Source organism: Panulirus ornatus, chromosome 2 (genome assembly GCF_036320965.1).
Source record: "Panulirus ornatus isolate Po-2019 chromosome 2, ASM3632096v1, whole genome shotgun sequence".
Lineage (NCBI taxonomy): Eukaryota > Metazoa > Arthropoda > Malacostraca > Decapoda > Palinuridae > Panulirus > Panulirus ornatus.
In genome coordinates, this window is record NC_092225.1 from 30,821,601 (window position 1) to 30,841,564 (window position 19,964).

The window sequence follows — 19,964 nt, forward strand, 5'->3', positions numbered from 1 at the left end:
CAGTGTCACCAGTGCTCTCTGTGTGTCTTGTCCTTCTGTCTCCATTCTTTGCCCCCTGCTTTGTCAGTCCTGTCGACTCCAGTCCTCATGACTCTACTGCTTCCTACTCATCCTTATGCTTCGTCTACTCCCCCTGTGTCTAACCTTTCTCTCCCTACTTTGTCCTCCTTACGCCACGTCTGTCTCACTCCTCACCCTTCCTTCTAAATCAATCTTTCGACTTTTCCTTGGTCGAAGAACCCTGTAGGCAACGTGCAATGTTTTCTGGAACACTGATCTTCTTTCCCATTGTTTCTTGTTACAAATTAAAGCTTCGTGTGCATGTTTTTGGCAGCCAATAGCCAGACTCTGGTTAAAAAAGCTCCATTTATAAATTATAAAGACTAGGCTTCCATCTTCTTTTGTTTAATTTAGCGGAACTTCAGTTGAAAACAGTGAATCTGTTGCCTTGTTCCTCTGCCTCATCCCTCTCTCTCTTATTCCTCCTCTTTACATTTTTCATCATGGGTAATATAACTTTCATCTTCAAAGTCACATTAATTTGTGTTTCCTCCAGTATCTATACAGCATTTCAATGTTTTTCCTTGCGGCTACCCTCCCGAAAACATCCTTTTTCAGAAATTTAGTCCATTTTCAATGATTTACTTCATTTCTTCTTGTGGAACTACGTTATATTTTGATGTGAGTCACTTCATTTCCTGCTGTGCTGTCTTCCTCTGTCCTTTTCGCCCGACAATTCCTGTCTGTCTGTCCCGCGACACAGCTGGAGGGAAGTACGTGATGACTCCCTAACACCAGTAATCGCTAGAAAGAATTTATGTAAACATTTTAAATTCTGCCTGCGAAATCTTGGTGAAAGGCGAAGACTGTCTGAAGTGTGCGTTTAGCATGGTGATCCCTGCATGTTACCGGATTAAAGTGATGGTGGTAGAGAGACAGGAACGAACAGAACTAAGAGACAGACGGACTGAAGCAAACACCTTCCCTCCAACCCGTTGGCGTTGTCAACCCTGCTTGATGACAAGCGTTACAAACGCTCCTCTACGCTATAACACGGTAAATAATACCATGAAATTTCATATTGTAATTCCCAAATTACCGAAAATTCTATTGTTAACCGGACCCCTCACGAGGCGTCAGTGTTCAGCCAGTCTTGACGAGTTCGTGAAAGTGGTTTTCATATAAATTATTTGTATACCGTCAGGCCACTGGGTATAATGTGCTCTGCTGAGGTGAGGCTCAAGTGCATCAGATGGGCCTTATCTTGGGTGTGACCAGTTTACAATTATGCTTATTATCGATACACAAATATAATAGAAAACCTTCCATGTTTAATTGTCATACATGAAAAAAAAATCTGCAGCTCGGTAAATGGTCATTCTTTGGTATGGATGTGGATGTGAATGTGGAAAGGGAGCTGTGGTTTCGGGCATTATTGCATGACAGCTGGAGACTGAGTGTGAGCGAATGGGGCCTTTGTTGTCTTTTCCTGGCGCTGCCTCGCGCACATGAGGGGGGAGGGGGATGTTATTCCGTGTGTGGCGGGGTGGCGATGGGGGTGAGTAGGGGCAGACAGTGTGAATTGTGTGCATGTGTATATGTGTGTGTATATATGTGTGTACGTTGGGATGTGTGGGTGTGTATGTTTGCGTGTGTGGACGTGTGTGTGTGTGCTTGTGTGTGGGGGTGGGTTGGGCCATTTCTTTCGTCTGTTTCCTTGCGCTACCTCGCAGGCGCGGGAGACAGCGACAAAGCAAAATAAAAAAATAATATATATGTATATGTCTGTATATGTATGTATACATTGAAATGTATAGGTATGTATATGTGCGTATGTGGGCATTTATGTATGTACATGTGTATGTGGGTGGGTTGGGCCATTCTTTCATCTGTTTCCTTGCGCTACCTCGCTAACGCGGGAGACGGCGATTAAGTATGAGAAGATATATATATATATATATATATATATATATATATATATATATATATATATATATATATATATTGCATTAAGAAATTTCATTAATTTTCTCAAAAAGTCGCAGTGAACTGTTTGTGGTGAGGATCTACCAAACGAAATAGAGAGAAATATGTACTAGACTACCCCTTACAACTGCAAACAGCAAAACACTTGTCTTATTTTCGTCCTCAACCAACATTCTTCACTTTGAAAACAAAACCTGTAAAATGGACTTTTGTCGTGAGATAATGTGACGAAATTCACAATAAGCAGCGAGGGCCCGCGAGTAAAAAGTCAAATCTAATTCATTTTCGTAGTTTTTCGCCTCTTTCCTGCTTTTAAAAAGTAGCGTCAGGAGTTTTCAAGGCAAAAGATCCTCGCTTGACGCGATTTTCTCCTCCAACACGAGACAAATGAAACATTTACTGTCTTTCCAGCCCTCCCGCCCGCCTGGCTCATGGGACGCTAGATCGTACGACAACACCTGACTTTCCAATTTGCCTTGGGTGATGTTCGCATGCACAGTAGCCTGTGTAATCTACTCTTTCGCTTCCATTTCTCCATGCGCCTGCCACCATCTTCTAACAAATAACTGGGACACCTCATTTTATTACTATCTTTCCAAATAAGATAAGAGGTGATGGTTAGAAAGAGAGGCTACGCTACACAGTAGCACTGGAGTCCGGGTATCCCTGCCCCACATCTCAGGACACTCCTGTTGGACTACCCAAATGCCCTTCACCAGTGCTGTCGTCTGACAGGGTTATCTGTCTTTAGGTCAGTCTCCTGAAGCTTGATTAGAATATAAAAATCACATGGCAGCATGGTTGCCGTCCACAAACCAGTCCACCAGCACTATTAGTAATGGTAGTCCTTAATAATGTTTAGCTGGCCGTATTATCTGTGGATCTTGTTAGTCTAAAAAGAGAAAAAATAATAGGCTTCAAGCTGCTTACATGTGCCTGGCCAGAAGACAAATGTCCAGGGGAAGCGCATCCATCCTAGATTACATCTTCATCATCGCTAGATCTGCACCTCCTCCAGCAGCACAAAGGCTCTAGAATTATATTAGCACTCACAAACCCTTCCCATGGGTGCAGACAGTATTTCGAGAGCCCGACATTTTTGTCTTGTGTAAACTGATAATTTCGTTATCTAAAGAGATTATTTACCGGCATCCTGGCTTGCCCGAGCTGATTATTTTGTTATCTGAAGCGATTGTTTGCCGATAACCTGGTTGTGGAGACAGCGATAAGGTGTTAATTTGACTACTGGAGAGAAACGTAGCGCTCGTTTTGCATTCTGCATCAGATACGTATTCCCAAATATGCAGCCAGAATTAAGATATGAACATTATGTAAGCAACTACAGATAGTCGACTGTTCATACCCGGTCATTATTGGTCACACGTTTACATTAGTTACAAACTTTGAGTTTATGACCTTACTGGGAGCTTGCTCCATTCCTGCACTACTGTTACCATACCAATTTTTGTACTGAACCTAAACATTACCGATTTGAATCTACTGCTGGCGTTCTTTCTTGATCTTAGAATTTTAGTGCTTTACGTACTACTTCCTTATTAAACCAATATTTCCATTTTTTTTACCTATCACATCTCTCCTCCTGCGCCTCCTCATAATGCAAGATTAGTCTTCTTCATAACTCTTCATGCAGGAGGTGCGTAGTAACGGGAACTGATTTGGTCATCCTTCTCTCCGCTAAGTTAGGTTAGGTTAGAGTAAGTTAGATTTTGGTACCCAAGCCTAGCTGAGGCGAGGAAAACGTTAGGGGCTGAGGAACGAATATTCAATTTGGAGAAAGTGACATACAACCCATATTTCCTTAGTATTTTTAAATTTTTCGTAATACTGACATATTTTTTTTTTTCTTTTAATGCTTTCTCTTCCAAAGTTGTAGCGCACGATCAAAATGACGCCTGACAAATGCTAGGTACAGCTGTAGTATATTTACATTCTAATTCATTATTAACGTTCCTAGATAAGAAACCAAGTACCCAATTAACTTGAATCGTACGTTAAAACATTGTTCTCTCGGCTTTAGATGTAGACGATTAATTATCCCTAAATCCTTTTCTTGCCTTAAGTTTTAGATTTCTCTGAGGTTGTTATAATATTATTTTCTCTGTTTTGTGAACCTTAGACAAAACATTGCATTTATTCGCGCTGAACTTCATTAAATAATTTCCCTTCCAAAAACGGTAGCCTATCTCCCTGTTGTCATAATCTGTCGATTTCAACACCATCATCGAAAAATTTATTTACTCTACCGTCGACAACTGAATTGAGTAAAGACTGCTGACGTATATCATGAATAACAGTGGCCCAGGATCGAACCCTGAGGCACCCCGCTAATCAGTGTCAATGCTGAGTGCTGACTAGTCAATTAGCGTGGCCAGGGATGGGGGGCATGGCCCTACGGCATAACAATTATTCTCTTTTGGTTCATGTCACAGTGCTTTGTTTAAATATTTACTGTTACGAGTTGCACAGCTGAAGTTATGCACATACATGTATACTGTAAAAATTACCTTACGTAAATATTTACGTGGTTGTAATTACTTTGCAAGGTTGAGGCTTGGCAACTGATATGAACAATGACCACGGACGAGTGCGAACAAGGTGGAGAGTTGAGAGAGAACTGTCTTGTGGTTCATGAATTATATTTTAGAGTTCAAGGAAAGTCTTGCCGAAGGCTTTACTGGCGATGGCTATAACTCTGACGTTGACGGCCTTAGTACCATTGCAGTTCATTAGACCGAAAGCCTACATATCCAGCTAGCTAATCGAAGGTGAACAGTAGTTATCGGCCAGCCATTAATGAGTTGAGACAGTGTTATGGTGTTACCTCTAACAACCAGTGTTTGTAGTTACTTCTCTTGACAACGAGTGTTATGGATTTACAGTGGCGTGATCACTGGTAACGAATCCCAGCCGTGTTTACTGAACTGGCTCCTTGACAGTGAGTGTTGGTAATCTGTGCAGTGATATGATAAGTCCTAAGTTTTGTCTGTGATATCCTGGAAAGCTGATGTTGTTTGATGGACAGGCAACTGACAACGTCAGTTTTATCAAATTAGATTCTTTTAAACAATCGCCTAATTGGTTACCTATGTACTGCATATGCATAACATGTAACTTTAGCAGTACCCAGTTTGGTTTCTAGTAATGTATGATATTTGCATAATATTCAGCTTTGAAGTTAGGCTACGTAGGTTGCTCGGGAAATATTGAATTAGCGTTATTACTTACAGCTTTTACGAAAACGTTGTTCCGTATAGTACGATAAGGATCTTCGTCCATAAATGTTTAATTAAAGTTCAGGTTTCTTTTTGTTTGTTTGTTTGTTTTTCGTCTAGTTTAGATTAGATAAGGACGGATAAGTTTCGTTTTCTTGATTTAGGGGAAAATATTACAATCACTGTACGTCTTTTATAGCAAAATGTGCCGTGTAAAATGCGCGGAATAATATCCACTACCATCTTTACACACTAACTCCGTTCCTTGCGAAACATCTTACCTATATATATATATATATATATATATATATATATATATATATATATATATATATATATATATATATATATATCCCCTGGTTCAGCTCATTGAAAGCACGCCATCCCCTGTATACCACATCGCTACAATCAGATCATCTGTCCCTTGCACGCCTCACACCCTAAAGTAACGTGAGGTAAAACCACAATGCAGAGATGGGCTTGGTGTTCATAGATAGTATATCAACGCGCACCTCCACTGAGAGGGGTATGTCTCCTGGCGAACCACTGTACTTCCAGTTCCCCAGTAAGTCGTACTTTTCAGAGGCGGAGGAAGCAACAACAGCACCGCGGAGGAAGGACGCCACCGTAGGAAGTGGCTTCTCAGTCACATTTATCACCTGGGTGTTGGGCTGGCGCATTCCATAGGTCACACACTCCCTCCTGCTTCAAGGCTCAGGAGTGTGGACACGTTGAGACACAATCGCCTGAACTGTAAGCAGATGTTGTAACAGTGTCGTATAATGTATGCGTACCAGAAACAATGCTTTTCCACGAACCGATTGGCTGGTTCCACTGATGGGTTTCTAATGTTAAACAAACTGCTTGTTCATGGCACAACAGAACTAGTTTATGGTATACCAGATACCACAATATGACAAACTGAATTATTCTACTGTAAGGCTGGCGTTCATGCGAACGAGAAAAATGACTCACAAGTTTATGAGGGGAGAGAGGCTGTGAAGCTGGAGCCAAGAGCGAACACTGAACCCCACCTCGTGCAAGTGTCATACACGGGAGAAGTGCGGAGGGGTTGTCGACGTTATGCACCACGATAAGGGAAGTAGGTTAGCGTGTTGTTCCGTGCAGACCAGCGGATCTGTGTTCTCTCGTTATGTCGTTCGTTTGACGGTCACCTGGGTCGCCAGGGAACTCTGGGGTCGTTTTTACTCTATTTCTTGTTATTTGTCAATTACTGTTTTTGTTTATCGTCATAACTGTTAGAGTGCTGTTGCTGTGGAAGAGATTGCCGAACTTTGAGGCTTTAATCTTAGACAAACTTCATGGGGTGTGTCAGGCATAGCCATATGGCTGTGTCTCGGTGACGTAGATGTAACCAAGTATGTGGCGCTGACGTAGTTGTAACGTGAGCCATACAGCGGTGACGTAGATGGAACTTGAGGCCTGTAGCTGTGACGTAGATGGAACTTAAGGCATGGAGCCATGACGTAGATGGCCTTGATGCCTGCGGTTGTGCCGTATAGTTGAGGTCATGTGGCGGTGACGTAGACGTATCTTGATGCGTATGGCTACGACGTAGACTTAACTTTAGGCATGTGGCTATGACACAGACGTTAAGTTGACGCATGCGGGCGTAACGTTGATCTAATTAAAGGTATTCGGCTGTGACGTAAACACACATTGAGGTGTGTGTGTGTGTGTGTGCGTGTGTGTGTGTGTGTGTGTGTCTGAACTAGTCCTTTGACCTGTAGCGCGCGGCAGTGACGTGGATGGGATGGGGGCGGGGGTGAACAACGCCCCGGCAGTGATGATATAGGGCGGCGTTGGCGCTAGTTTCAGAGGCGGAGGAGGGGCGGCGGGCAACTTTATGGGAGCTGCCGCGATTTTTCTTGAAAACTGGCAAAGCTTCCTAACAATAAACCAGATTCTTGGCGAGTCCAGAGTACGGCGGAGCCGCGCTGGGTCTGCCAACACGCGTAAACCAGGCCAGTTATTGTCACAGTCCTGCCACACTGCCGCTGTACCAACTGCACCTTCCACCAGTGTTTTAGGACCACGATCCTTGTGTGCCATAGTACAGTACTTCAGCACGAAGGTACGGTCCTTCAGTGCCATGGTACGGTACTTCAGCACGACGGTACGGTCCTTCAGTGCCATGGTACGGTACTTCAGCACGACGGTACGGTCCTTCAGTGCCATGGTACGGTACTTCAGCACGATGGTACGGTCCTTCAGTGCCATGGTACGGTACTTCAGCACGATGGTACGGTCCTTCAGTGCCATGGTACGGTAATTCAGCACGACGGTATGGTCCTTCAGTGCCATAGTACGGTACTTCAGCACGACGGTACGGTCCTTCAGTGCCATAGTGCGGTACTTCAGCACGACGGTACGGTCCTTCAGTGCCATAGTGCGGTACTTCAGCACGAAGGTACGGTCCTTCAGTGCCATAGTACGGTACTTCAGCACGAAGGTACGGTCCTTCAGTGCCATAGTACGGTACTTCAGCACGACGGTACGGTCCTTCAGTGCCATAGTGCGGTACTTCAGCACGACGGTACGGTCCTTCAGTGCCATAGTACGGTACTTCAGCACGACGGTACGGTCCTTCAGTGCCATAGTGCGGTACTTCAGCACGACGGTACGGTCCTTCAGTGCCATAGTATGGTACTTCAGCACGACGGTACGGTCCTTCAGTGCCATGGTACGGTAATTCAGCACGACGGTATGGTCCTTCAGTGCCATAGTACGGTACTTCAGCACGACGGTACGGTCCTTCAGTGCCATGGTACGGTACTTCAGCACGACGGTACGGTCCTTCAGTGCCATAGTGCGGTACTTCAGCACGACGGTACGGTCCTTCAGTGCCATAGTGCGGTACTTCAGCACGAAGGTACGGTCCTTCAGTGCCATGGTACGGTAAATCAGCACAACGTTACGGTCCCTGATTGTACCGATAGTACGGTACTTTACTACTATGATATGGTTGATGAGCACGACGGTACGACCTCTGGGTATGATGACTTGGCTTCTGACCTGACCTTTAGAAGGAAAATTCAGTAAAATACATTTTTTAAAATTTACATTTCACTCATTTTGCCTCACTGTCGAAGTAATTATCAAGCAGTTAATAGTGTTCCCAGCCTAACCAATCACCAACCACTGGTTCATTAAGTACCCAGGCTGACGTAGTCTCAACTGAGGCCAGGTCAGGACAGCATATCCAAGGGTCGAACCGGCGTGCTTAAGAGCCACAGTAAAAGATTGGCCAACTTACACTGAGGTTATAACATGTTTAGACAATGCTGTTAAAGTTACGGTCATGGAGACTGGAAGAAACAAATATTAGCAGTTGTCTTGATCTATACACCAGCATCTACATGGCCGACCTCATAAATACATTGAGCAGTTAAGACACATTGATACCCACGCTAACAGTCTGGCAACTCCGACCCAAACATAGTTTTTGTTTCTCGGGAGACTCTAGTCTGCCACATGCATGGTAGAGGCAGACAGCGAGCACTGTGGAGACTTCCAAGTGGCAATCTCCAGCTCCCGAACTGTCTAATAAGAAAGATTTATCCTAAATCTGTAGTAAATATGCCTCAGGTCAACAAATAACACCCATCTTGCAGAGTATCTTTGACCTAACCGCACAAGCTGGGTAGTGATTAAGAAAGAACTGTCCAGCATTTACTGGGATTACATTGTGAGTCATATCTCCACAAGGCCAGGTCATGGAGACGTAAACTACTTAAGTGATCATCAGACACGTTCCGGAAACAAACAAACATGAATGAGACGATAGATCCACGGATAGACTGAGGAACTGAGGCCACTTCCCTGTCACTCCATCTCTCACGGAAGCGCCTGAAGAAACGAAGGAAAATGCTATGTTATGGTCATAAAATTCACGAGGGACAGAGCCACCAACCTTACGTCACCCGCAGACTTCCATGTCATCCAACACTCGCTATGGTCCATCATCTTCATCACTAACATCCCCAACATCCACCAACCAGCATCCCCTATCATCCACCAGTCAGTGCTCCTGTCATCTAGCAACAGTGATAAACTTTCTACACCGTTTACGACTACCAGTCATCCGTCATCACTGTCAACATCTGCCAACATGCTTCATCACGTATCACCACCCACCGTCTCTCGTCACGCTGAAAGGTGTGTAGAATCCACCACGAGACATCGTCATCCCCCGACACGGCTTCAAGACCTGCACACCACCACCATCCCCACCATGAACCAGCACGCGGTGAGGATCGTACAGTGCATTTTCACAATGCCAGTCCCCGCGAGTCATGCAACAACAGCCCCGAGAGCCGATCATACCTGGCCAAGTGTTGCCCCACCCTTGCGTTACCGAGGCTGTTCCCTTGGTGGTGGTGGTGGTCGAGTGTGACGGTGGAGGTGGCGAGTTGCTCGTCACGTGTTTCCGCCTCACCTGTTAACTCGGTTTCCGTGTTTCCTTTCTCACGTTTTCTTTAAATCTAACGACAGGCTTCATGTTACTGGAATAGTGGTTGGGTAGAGAGAGAGAGAGAGAGAGAGAGAGAGAGAGAGAGAGAGAGAGAGAGAGAGAGAGAGAGAGAGAGAGAGAGAGAGAGAGAGATTGCATGTATGTGTTTATATTTCCGTGTGCAACTGTGTGAGGAATTACCTGTTGAGTGCACTATAGACGTGGTCCTACTGAGCTGTGGACGCCAGACACCTGTTGTCTGTCCTGCAGATGTGGTCATACTGAACTGCTGACGTTCGACACCTGTTAGTCAGTTCACAGTGGCAGCCAACAGCATAATTTCCAGTGTCACAATATATTTCAGCCACGAAGCCTTCAGCATTCTCCCCATCAATGTTAACATTCAGACAGTCAATATAAACATTACACTGTACAAGCTGGGTGAGAGTGTATCACCTTGCTGCATCCCGGTGAATGATTTAAACATCTCGGGGGAAACATTTGCACTCACTCAGGTACGAGCTCCTGACACACACACACAAACACAAAAAAGGGAAAGCTTACAAGATTCGATATACTTTAAAGGCAGGACTGTAGTTTACAACATAGTCTGCAATATTTTGTGCGATCAAAAGCATTATGAATATATATACATATCTGTATAAGAGAAGTATCTTGTAAAACTAGAACGCCCATTCCAGCTGTGTAACCCTTTTGGAAACAGAATCGGTGATGTGTGGGCAAGAGCGAGTAATGTTGTCCGTCCAGCTTGACAAGTTCCAGTATCTGGAAGTCTAGCAGTAGTGTTGGGCCTTTAATATCCGGGTTTAGACGGGCCCTTGATTTTGTTCTTCAAAAGAAGGTGCATGATCTTGCAAAGGATATCAGTTTTCCCAGATGATATGATGATTTACATCATTACGTTGCTCAAACTCTAACCAGTTGGTTATCACCACAGGGGAAACATGTGGTGTAAGTATAAAGTTTCTGTCGTTGTTCTCAAGTTATCGCACAAACAAGAATGTGTCTACAGACAGACCAACAGACACACATATACTGACCCAAAGTGCGACATAAAGTCCTAGATGCAAAATGGGAGGTGACAGGCATAAAAATCTGGCCTTTGTCTGCTGCATGTGGTGAGGCGAGGGCCAGGCTCTAGGGCAACATGTAGCGAGCCAAGGTCCCTTTGCTAACAAGCTTCCCTATGTTAGCGAACTCACTCAAGCGAAGTATGTGCTGGCATTTCCTCCTGACTCGACTTGCCTTACACTCCGTCCCGGTCATGCAACATGTAAACACAGTCGTTGCCTGGTAAATCCCCTGATGCATGGGGTTCACACTGACGCGTCCACCCGTGCGTATGTCCCTCTTCAACATGATCGTGGAAAACCCACTCTACTGACGCAGGAAAGTGTTGGGTCCTGCGTCGTGTTAGCAGAACAGGGTGTGATAACGCAGGTTACTCTAGCCCTCGGGGGAAAGTGGCCAGAGGTTTGCACTGGTCTGTAGAGTGACATTATTCTCTCGACGCTGAATAAGCAAGGATTGACGTGTGCGCTCCACTCACCACCCGCATAGGCGGCCCAGGTTGAGGCGTGTCAAGCTGTCGAGTGGCGGGGTCCAAGGTGCAAGAGAGAGAGAGAGAGAGAGAGAGAGAGAGAGAGAGAGAGAGAGAGAGAGAGAGAGAGAGAAGGGGGCACATCTCGGAGCATTATCCATTAGAGCGCCTGGCGCCGTCTCACATTTAACATCCTTCTTGTATCAGGACGTATAACGGACTCCTGCATTGTTTTCACCTCAGTCTGTGCTTCTGAATCGTATATCGTGTGTGTGTGTGTGTATTTATATATATATATATATATATATATATATATATATATATATATATATATATATATATATATATATATATATATATATACACATATATATATATATATATATATATATATATATATATATATATATATATATATATATATATATACACTACCGTCCCTCTTTAGGTAGCGAAGTTACCTCTATACATATACCGTCGTATCACGTTGAATATTTCATCCAAATAAACGAAGCTAAACATCGACTGGTGGTTGCCCCGCGCCGCTGGAGGACACAACAGAGCGACAGATGCAGGGGAAGTTCCCCGAGGCAAACTGTGGTTTGGCCAAAGATTTATGACGGGGCAGCCTTCTCGATCAACGCGGGCCTTTCTGGTGCTTGTCTGATAGAAATATGATTCACGACCATTACGAACACGTGTGTATGTGGGCTATGACATGCTAGCGGTCCATGAAAGCCTCAGAAGTATATTCCCGCGTGGTGCTGCAGTGGCCCGGTCAACCACTCGCCCGCCGCCGCTCAAAATGTTTCGGCTCCTTACGATACGTGAACAAGTCTCGTGCATGGATTTCGTTCGACCGTCATCGTAAAACATACCTTACTTTATATTCAAATATTCTGAAATAATTCAGCAGCAGACTAGTTTTGCCACCATGATAATGTGAATGTTAGCACAGCTGGTTGTTCACCTGTATTGTTGGTAAGAGCTTCGAAAGGACATCGTGACAATTTTATTTTCTCTAAAAACCTGTTCCAAATACAGCATCACATGCGCGCGGGGCCCTCCATGATGTAGTGGTTAATGCTACTGCACGGACCAACCCGGGGTCGGACTTGCGTGGATTCGAATTCTGGGTAGGGCAGTCCACCCACACCCAACTCAGGTGTGCATCCTCCCCTCACGATTGGTCGATAAATGGTTACCTGGCTTATACTTAAGTGTGTGTTTGCATACACATATAGGAGTAAAGACAAGGCACATATAAACAGGGTTAAGAGATGAGGCAATACGAGTGTAGAACTCTACTGTAACACAAATAATCACACACGCACACACACCTTACAAATGGTTTGAATGAGCCTTTCTACCCCACAGCTCGGTCATACGACCAAGCTGTTATGTGCATCTTTGCTTCGTCAGGTTGCTGGAGGCCGCGGCCAGCAGTCGTTAGAGTTCCTGGTAGACGCTGTAACAAGCAACTTATACAATATTGAACTCCGGGTTTGTACACTGCTGGCACCTTACATCAGACATCTCGTGATGGTAACACTTAATAGTCCTCCCTGGCCGTTGTTGCAGTTGTTTTCCACTGTAGTTGGCTATTATGTCTTCCCGGATTTGCAAGTGTAAACTATGATATCTCTCTCCCGTCTGGTCTTCAGATACTTCAGCCTCAGTGGTTTTCGTTGCTTAACAGGAATTTAAATTTCTAACGGTCAGTGCGGCCTGGAGGCCTTGAACACATTATAACATACCAATTCTTTCATAGTGGTTATAAATATATATATATATATATATATATATATATATATATATATATATATATATATATGTATATATGTATATATATATAATCGCTGGTCATTGTCTTTGGTAGTAAATATTTTAGTCATTTACATGTATTGACATTCTTTGCTGGGTAGGTTTCCGGTTCTCGTAATACGTTCAAAATTTCTTTGTGATAAATGTAAACATTGTACGTATGCCCCTATATCTTTCGGTATGCATGTCATAATACTTGTGCATTTATATATTCATATGCTCCACGAATGCATGCATTAATGTATTTGCCGGTATACTACAAGTTTCTCAGCCTACAAGTGTCTATAATTACCCACAATTATCTGCTTCTTTTTGTTCAATTGTTACTGAAATATAACCAGATGAATATATATATATATATATATATATATATATATATATATATATATATATATATATATATATATATATATATATTAACTCTTATATGTATCTGAAACTTTAGAAGCAGCAGTAACCTTCTGTCTTAAACCCCGAGTCTTAATGTGAGACCAGCCACACTGGTGTAGGTCTACACTCGCATGACCTCACACTGGTACTCTCGGGGATGTAAGCCTCAGATACCCTCTGATATAATGTTCTAGTAGGTGAATGATTCGCGTCATTTACCATGCTCCACCGCGAATGATGAGCTCATGAGACTGCCATTTCCTGACCTACTAACGTGTTGTTTTCTCTCCCCTTGGTGTTCCTGCCTCGCATGACCCCCTGACCTCGACCTGGCATGCTTTGACCCACGCCTGCAGTGAGGATTCTGGGTCATCCTCCTCGTCACTGGCCACCACCGATGAGGAAGAGGCTGGTGGAGATGACTACACTTCTTGGGATGACACCATCTGCTCCAATCGCTCGTCCTACTTCAAGATGTACTAGTAAGTCTTATTGGCTCCCACCCCTTACTGCTTCATCGTGGTGGCTCCCACCCCTTACTACTTCATCGTGGTGGCTCCCACCCCTTACTATTTCATCCTAGTGTCTCCCACCTCTACTGCCTCACCCTAGTGTCTCCCACCTCTTACTGCTTCCCCCTGGTGGCTCCCACCGCCTTCGTCCTGCTTTCAGTAATGAATTATGTTCAGCCTCGTCTAACTCATACACCTGAGGAGCTCCTCTCCCGTTACCTTTACTTAGATACCTGTGGGGGATGTCTTCTACACTTACTAACTGCTCAATCTGCAATGAAGCTTTGTTAACATAGCTAGATCTACCAAGCTGTTTGTTGCTGTAGGTCGGTATTTACTACAGTTGGCTCTGCAACCTGACAGGTCTGGTAAAGCTTCGATGTTATGTTCTTTGACGCGGCCGGGAGGGTGGAGAGGCCTCTTCCCATGCTGTTCCTCTTGAATACCAGTAACAAGTGCAACAAACGTGCAACCCTTGACGTCTATGCTATTTTTCTCATGTTGCCCACGACATCTCTGCACTGAGGTGGATTTCATTTGCACAGTACAGACACATATCTGTTATTCTAGTACGGAATATGCCTCGTGTGCAAGTTAGGAGATAAGCCTTCTACTGTTTTCCACACGGGCATATCCTGTTTATGGTCACATGTGAGCAGTTTTAGAGCTTTTGACAGATTAAGATATTTTACTTCAATGGTGCAGTAAAAAAATCTTTCTAAATAGGCGAGATCCCATCAGTTCTAACCTAACCAAAACAAATTTTGTGCCTACTCAAACGATATGCAGCTAAAACAAAATAGTATCAGTTTGTCGCAAGAAATGGTTCAGTGTACAAAAGATGAAACACACCGGAAATGTTCGAACCATTTCAGTTTACCATAGCATCAGCTCTGTCGCGCGACGACAGAAAATGGACTCTCTGGTGGGGGGGACATTTCGTGTTCAGCTGAACTTGCATACCATACTATAACGCTCAGTATATTCAAGGCCTGAAGTTTTTTGTTATCATTGTGAAGTCATAAACCACTATGAACAGAAACAGCCTTGCATCATGAGCAACAGCCAGCCAACACCTGTCCTGAGAAGGACAATGTCGTGTGCTAGGAGACGGCGCCGTTCTTGCTATCCATCGGCATTGTGGGAGCCAGATGGTGCGGCAGACATGGACGGGTATTAAGACTAATGAAGAAATGAAGGTGGGGATAAGACTACATACAACCACACACTGTACTGATACCATTCATCTCCAGCCACTGGTATAATATACAAACTACAGAAATGCACATAACGCATGTTTGCATTCGCCATGATAATGATTTTCACGGCTGAACAGCACAGATGCTTAGTGTAACGATCATATTTCAAAAGTGCCAGTAAATTTCCATCATCAGAATCTATCCATTTCATAAAAGTCAACAGTTCCAGAATTTTGTAAAGATGCGCAAGCACATGCTACAATCTCCTTCCAAGTGTGGGAAAACATTTGACTGCCCCTTCCTGCTTCGCTGCGGAGGGAGGAAAATTACGTTACCCTTAGGCCTGCGGTACCTGTGCAAGGAGGCGATCTCTTTATGACCTGTAATGTATCAGGTAGGATTATGCGTGGCGATGGTCTCTGGCAATGGAACACCGCGGGCGAGAGCAGTGTTGTGCACAGATACACCTCCTGTGGCGAGCGAGGCATCTCTGACAAGACCACGCCACCCCGGAAAAAAAAAAAAAAAACCGCATCTGAACATAAATTCATGTGTATGTTAATAAAATTAGAAAAATATAAAAAATATATCGACAGGTCAGCAGCCATTACTCTGATACCGTGGTTTCCCACTACATTGTATGGGGAATGGGTTTATGTGTTTCACCAACTTCGGCACCATCACTGCCTTATCAAGTTAGGCGGTGACGGCGTCTCTGATGTACGTCTTACCTCGGAAACCGACTCGGTATTACCGGCATAACCTCAGAGCCAATGCAGCTCGTTCAGTACACATACCTCGATAGCGCTAACCGCGGATCATGTGATAGATGACGTAAACCTGCTGGGTACCTCAGGGCAGTGGTTCCCAGCGGCAATAACGTCACCTGCGCAGAAGCGATGACGCAGTGGCATGGGATAAGTGAGGCTACATACGATAACATATTGCCAGTAAGCTGAACAGTTTTGTTAAGTGACTCCCACGTGACATCTGGATTTACTTCAGTGGAAGATACAAGGTATTAGGTAGCTGGAGAAAGCTTGTGTTTTATTCATTGTGGAAAATTAGTACTTTAGTAATGCAGAATAAACACTTTACTTTATACTTCAAAATGTGTATGTTGTCAGTATTGATGTTCTAAGGTGGACTGCATTCTCCGTAACTGACTCAGTGTGATGGCTCGATCGCCAACCACTGAATGAAAGATAATAACGCACGGTTATTCACCACTGAGCTTACAATTCTTACACAGAGTAAAATCTTTGGTTTGTATATAGCGCCAACAACTGAAAACACTACAAATGCCCTCAGATGGAATGAAATGCCAAGTAGAATTTAAACAGGAAGGGAGTGTGCTGGGCACAGAAGTGCAATTGCATTCAGAGCCCAGCCGGACATTCTCAAGTCTTCCATCTACAATGTGGCCTTCACATCATAATACAAGCCTGGTCATCAGAAGCTGTCTCCCTGTGGATACCAACGACTTATACAATCATCACATACATCCTAATACTGAAGCCGGATTAGTTACAACACTAATGGGATCTCAGTAAGCGTATACATTTGAGCTTGGCTGTCTATATGTTCATCCTTGTCAGGTAATCCATTTACAAAGACAGAACAAGTACAAGACAGGTGAATGTTTGCCGAAGCAAGGAAGAACCTTGAATAAGACTGAAGGGTGAATGTAAGAGGGGTATATGAGAATAATGCTTATCTCCAATCGTTTGTCCTATATGTCATGAAAGTGGTAGGAAGAAAAGGTGATCTGCCTTTGCATTTTGCCCTTTTGATACATGCATTTGTGTGCAGACCTTATTTCTTGGTCATGTGAGAACAAAGTCCAAATGGTCACTACGTCCCTGCCAGTACGACGTCCAAGGGAAAGCACGTCGCCCTACTATGTACGGCTTGAGTTTATATAGAAGTGTTGTAACTTCTAATGAGATCTAAGAGTTATGTAAGAAAGGATGGACAGCTGAACTTCGCAATTTTATTTCCACGGCAACCGCTTCACTTCCGTAACATGTTCTTACACTTTCTGGCATTTATCCCTACATCTGTCTTCAGCTTTACTGTTCTTATTTCTATTCATCACCCAATAATTCTAGGTATGATAACAGCTAATGTGTAACTGGGGTCCCTCAGTGCATTATCTTGATTATTTTATGACGGCAATCATTTCCGCCTGATAACACCTGTTCACTGCGTTATGACAGACATGTCTGTAAAGCATCTGCTCACGATACTCTGTCATCGGTGATAAATTAACACATTTAACTTATCCCTTGTGTACGATTACAACCCGGAGACGAATTATCGCCAGCCCACCCAATAGCTGTTTGAACTCTTTATTGCATATATGTTAGCAGCGAGAGTATCATGGCTCAACTACTTTATTTACGGTAGTGTGGTCAACTCTGAAGATGGTTACTCTGCCCCTTGCCTACGATAAAGTCTAACATTGTCAATATAGTTTTATAAATCAACATCATTATTCTCTTAACTTCCGAACAGGAAATGCAAAATATGAAAATTAACCTAAACGTGATACATCACCATACTAAGTGTTACTGAAGGGACGGTCAAGTTTTACCTATGGAAACAGCATACATACCACCTTATAATGGGCATTCAAGAAAATTTATTATTCTTTATATTCACGACCATTTCCATTCTATAAGCACTTCACTTCTACAAGCCTATAGCCAATATCTTTCCAAATTCATTTCTTTTTCATGTAAATCTTTTTAACTGACAAGAAGTCAGACTTCGTATTATAGCTTTTACGCCATTCGAGTTATCTAATTTAGATGGGGAAAACAAATTTCGTGGCAAATACTGAGTTTCCTTGTATCGTCCGGGCCTGGTTAGTACTTAATTACCTAGTTGGTACATCGGCGCCGCAAAGACAAGAAAATGACTAGGCGTTGTAAACACAAAAGGTCGCTTCTTAACTTCTGTTCAAAATGCAAAAGGCTAGAGAAGGCCAAAGCAGGACGAATTATGGCAGAACCCATTACATACGGACACCTGCACTACCTTCCGCTGAATCTCAAGCCAACTCGCCCGCTGTGTTCTGAATGAACTTGCCCTTTAGCCAAACACATAAACCTCATTTTCCCTTGCATTCGGTTGAAAAAGGACAACACAAATCATGGATGTAATCTTCCAGTAACAAAAATGGACCGCGATTTAAACAGAAGGTTGCCAGACTGTCATGTGATGCTGGCTTACGTATACAGTCACTTCTGATTGGGCCCTTTGTATTTTCAGAAAACTGTCACATCACAAATGGGCATATGAATAGTATGCAAAACTATATCGACCTTAAGAAGAGGCACTGTAGGCAACAAATCATAAATGTACAGGAACGACCTATAAACAAAGATAAACTGCTGAGGCAAAACACATCACCCTACGAATGTGGTGTTACAAGACTCGATTGATTGGCTGAATTTGTACTTTTTTTGGGGGGGAGGGGGGCAGTTTGGTGAGAGTAAGTCTGAAAAGAGCATTTGAGGCATATGCCTTAATGAGATCCATGGCAATTCATATAAAATTCATTTCGCTGAAGGCGAACTCTATAAAACATTTAATTTGAACAGTATTAGAACCGTTAAGTATTATCCGGCTATATTGGACTAATAGCTAAAATCATTAGAAATAAGTAAATATTCATAATATTGCACTGGACGAGATGAACGTCTTTGATATTTTCTGGCATTTGTCCCTGTTGAAAAATCCTGCGTAGTACAGGTTTTACCCATTTGTGTTAAATGCTGAGAAAATATGATGTTGAGGTCAGTAATATGAGAAATAAGTGTATTCAGGTATGAATCCAATCTTTCTAGCAGATCATTTACATAGATCAAGAATAATACTAGCCCCAAGACTGAGCCCAGCGGCAAGCCAAAGGTAACTCCACACCATTTAGCAAAGGCCCCTCTGATCCCTTCCATTAAGATATTCTTTGGTCAATGGAAAACGTCTTCCCCAAATGCTTGCCTCGAAATTCAGCTTCTTTGTCATCTTCCTAGGTGGGACAATAGTACATGTTTTTAAAACTTTATGAAACCTGGTTATATTATTCATATTCTTTAAATGAAGTCAGTTTTATTAGTCTAGTCCTTGCCTTGACAGTTATGACTGTTGATGGTAGCTCTTTGTATAAGGTTCATTATTCTTCCAAAACAGCACTTCGAAAATATCAAATAAAAGAAGCTAAAAGACAGCTAGAACCACTGTCACTGCAATTAATTTCTAAGGCTAACAACACTCCACACTTACATTAATATGCTTAAAGATTTCACTATTTCAGGAAATTGCCTTAACATCTTGGATAGAGTTTGAGAATTATATGCAAATAAAAGTAACTTTTCATTACAGCTCTCAGAGAGGTATCATAGGTGGTAACCGAACTGAAGATCTCAAATCCAAGTTGTCTTATGCCTCATCTCAAAACTCCTTGTCATCATTAATACGAGAAAAAATGGGGGTAAGTAAGGTGATACAACTAGTTAGTCCAAAGTCTTTGGTGCTGCTTTATCAAAAATGCTTGATATTTAGCTACTTAGGGTCCCTTTCCTCTTTTATTAAGTTGGACATAACCAAATACATGTACATACAGAGGACTTTTTTATATGCTATAAGTTTTTATGAAAATATAGTAACATTATGATATAGTGTACTGTTTTGGTGGTGCCATTTTAGGCAAGAAGTGTTAACTAATCCTGAGACATACATGTTTCAGATTGTAAAGGGTACCTTTGTGAGTGAGTATAG

The 19,964-nt window shown here is 43.1% G+C and overlaps 1 protein-coding gene across 2 annotated transcripts in view; it reads left to right on the forward strand.

Annotated features, from left to right (window-relative positions):
- LOC139755675 (uncharacterized) overlaps nt 1-19,964 on the forward strand; it is a 104,039-nt gene that overhangs the window by 70,462 nt on the left and 13,613 nt on the right. The window contains exons 5-6 of one of the 2 annotated variants that reach the window (XM_071674325.1): nt 13,825-13,950; nt 19,569-19,677. In XM_071674325.1, the coding sequence (XP_071530426.1) occupies nt 13,825-13,950; nt 19,569-19,677 (235 nt within the window). The remainder of the gene's footprint in view (nt 1-13,824; nt 13,951-19,568; nt 19,678-19,964) is intronic. The other variant, XM_071674333.1, reaches the window with a different exon arrangement.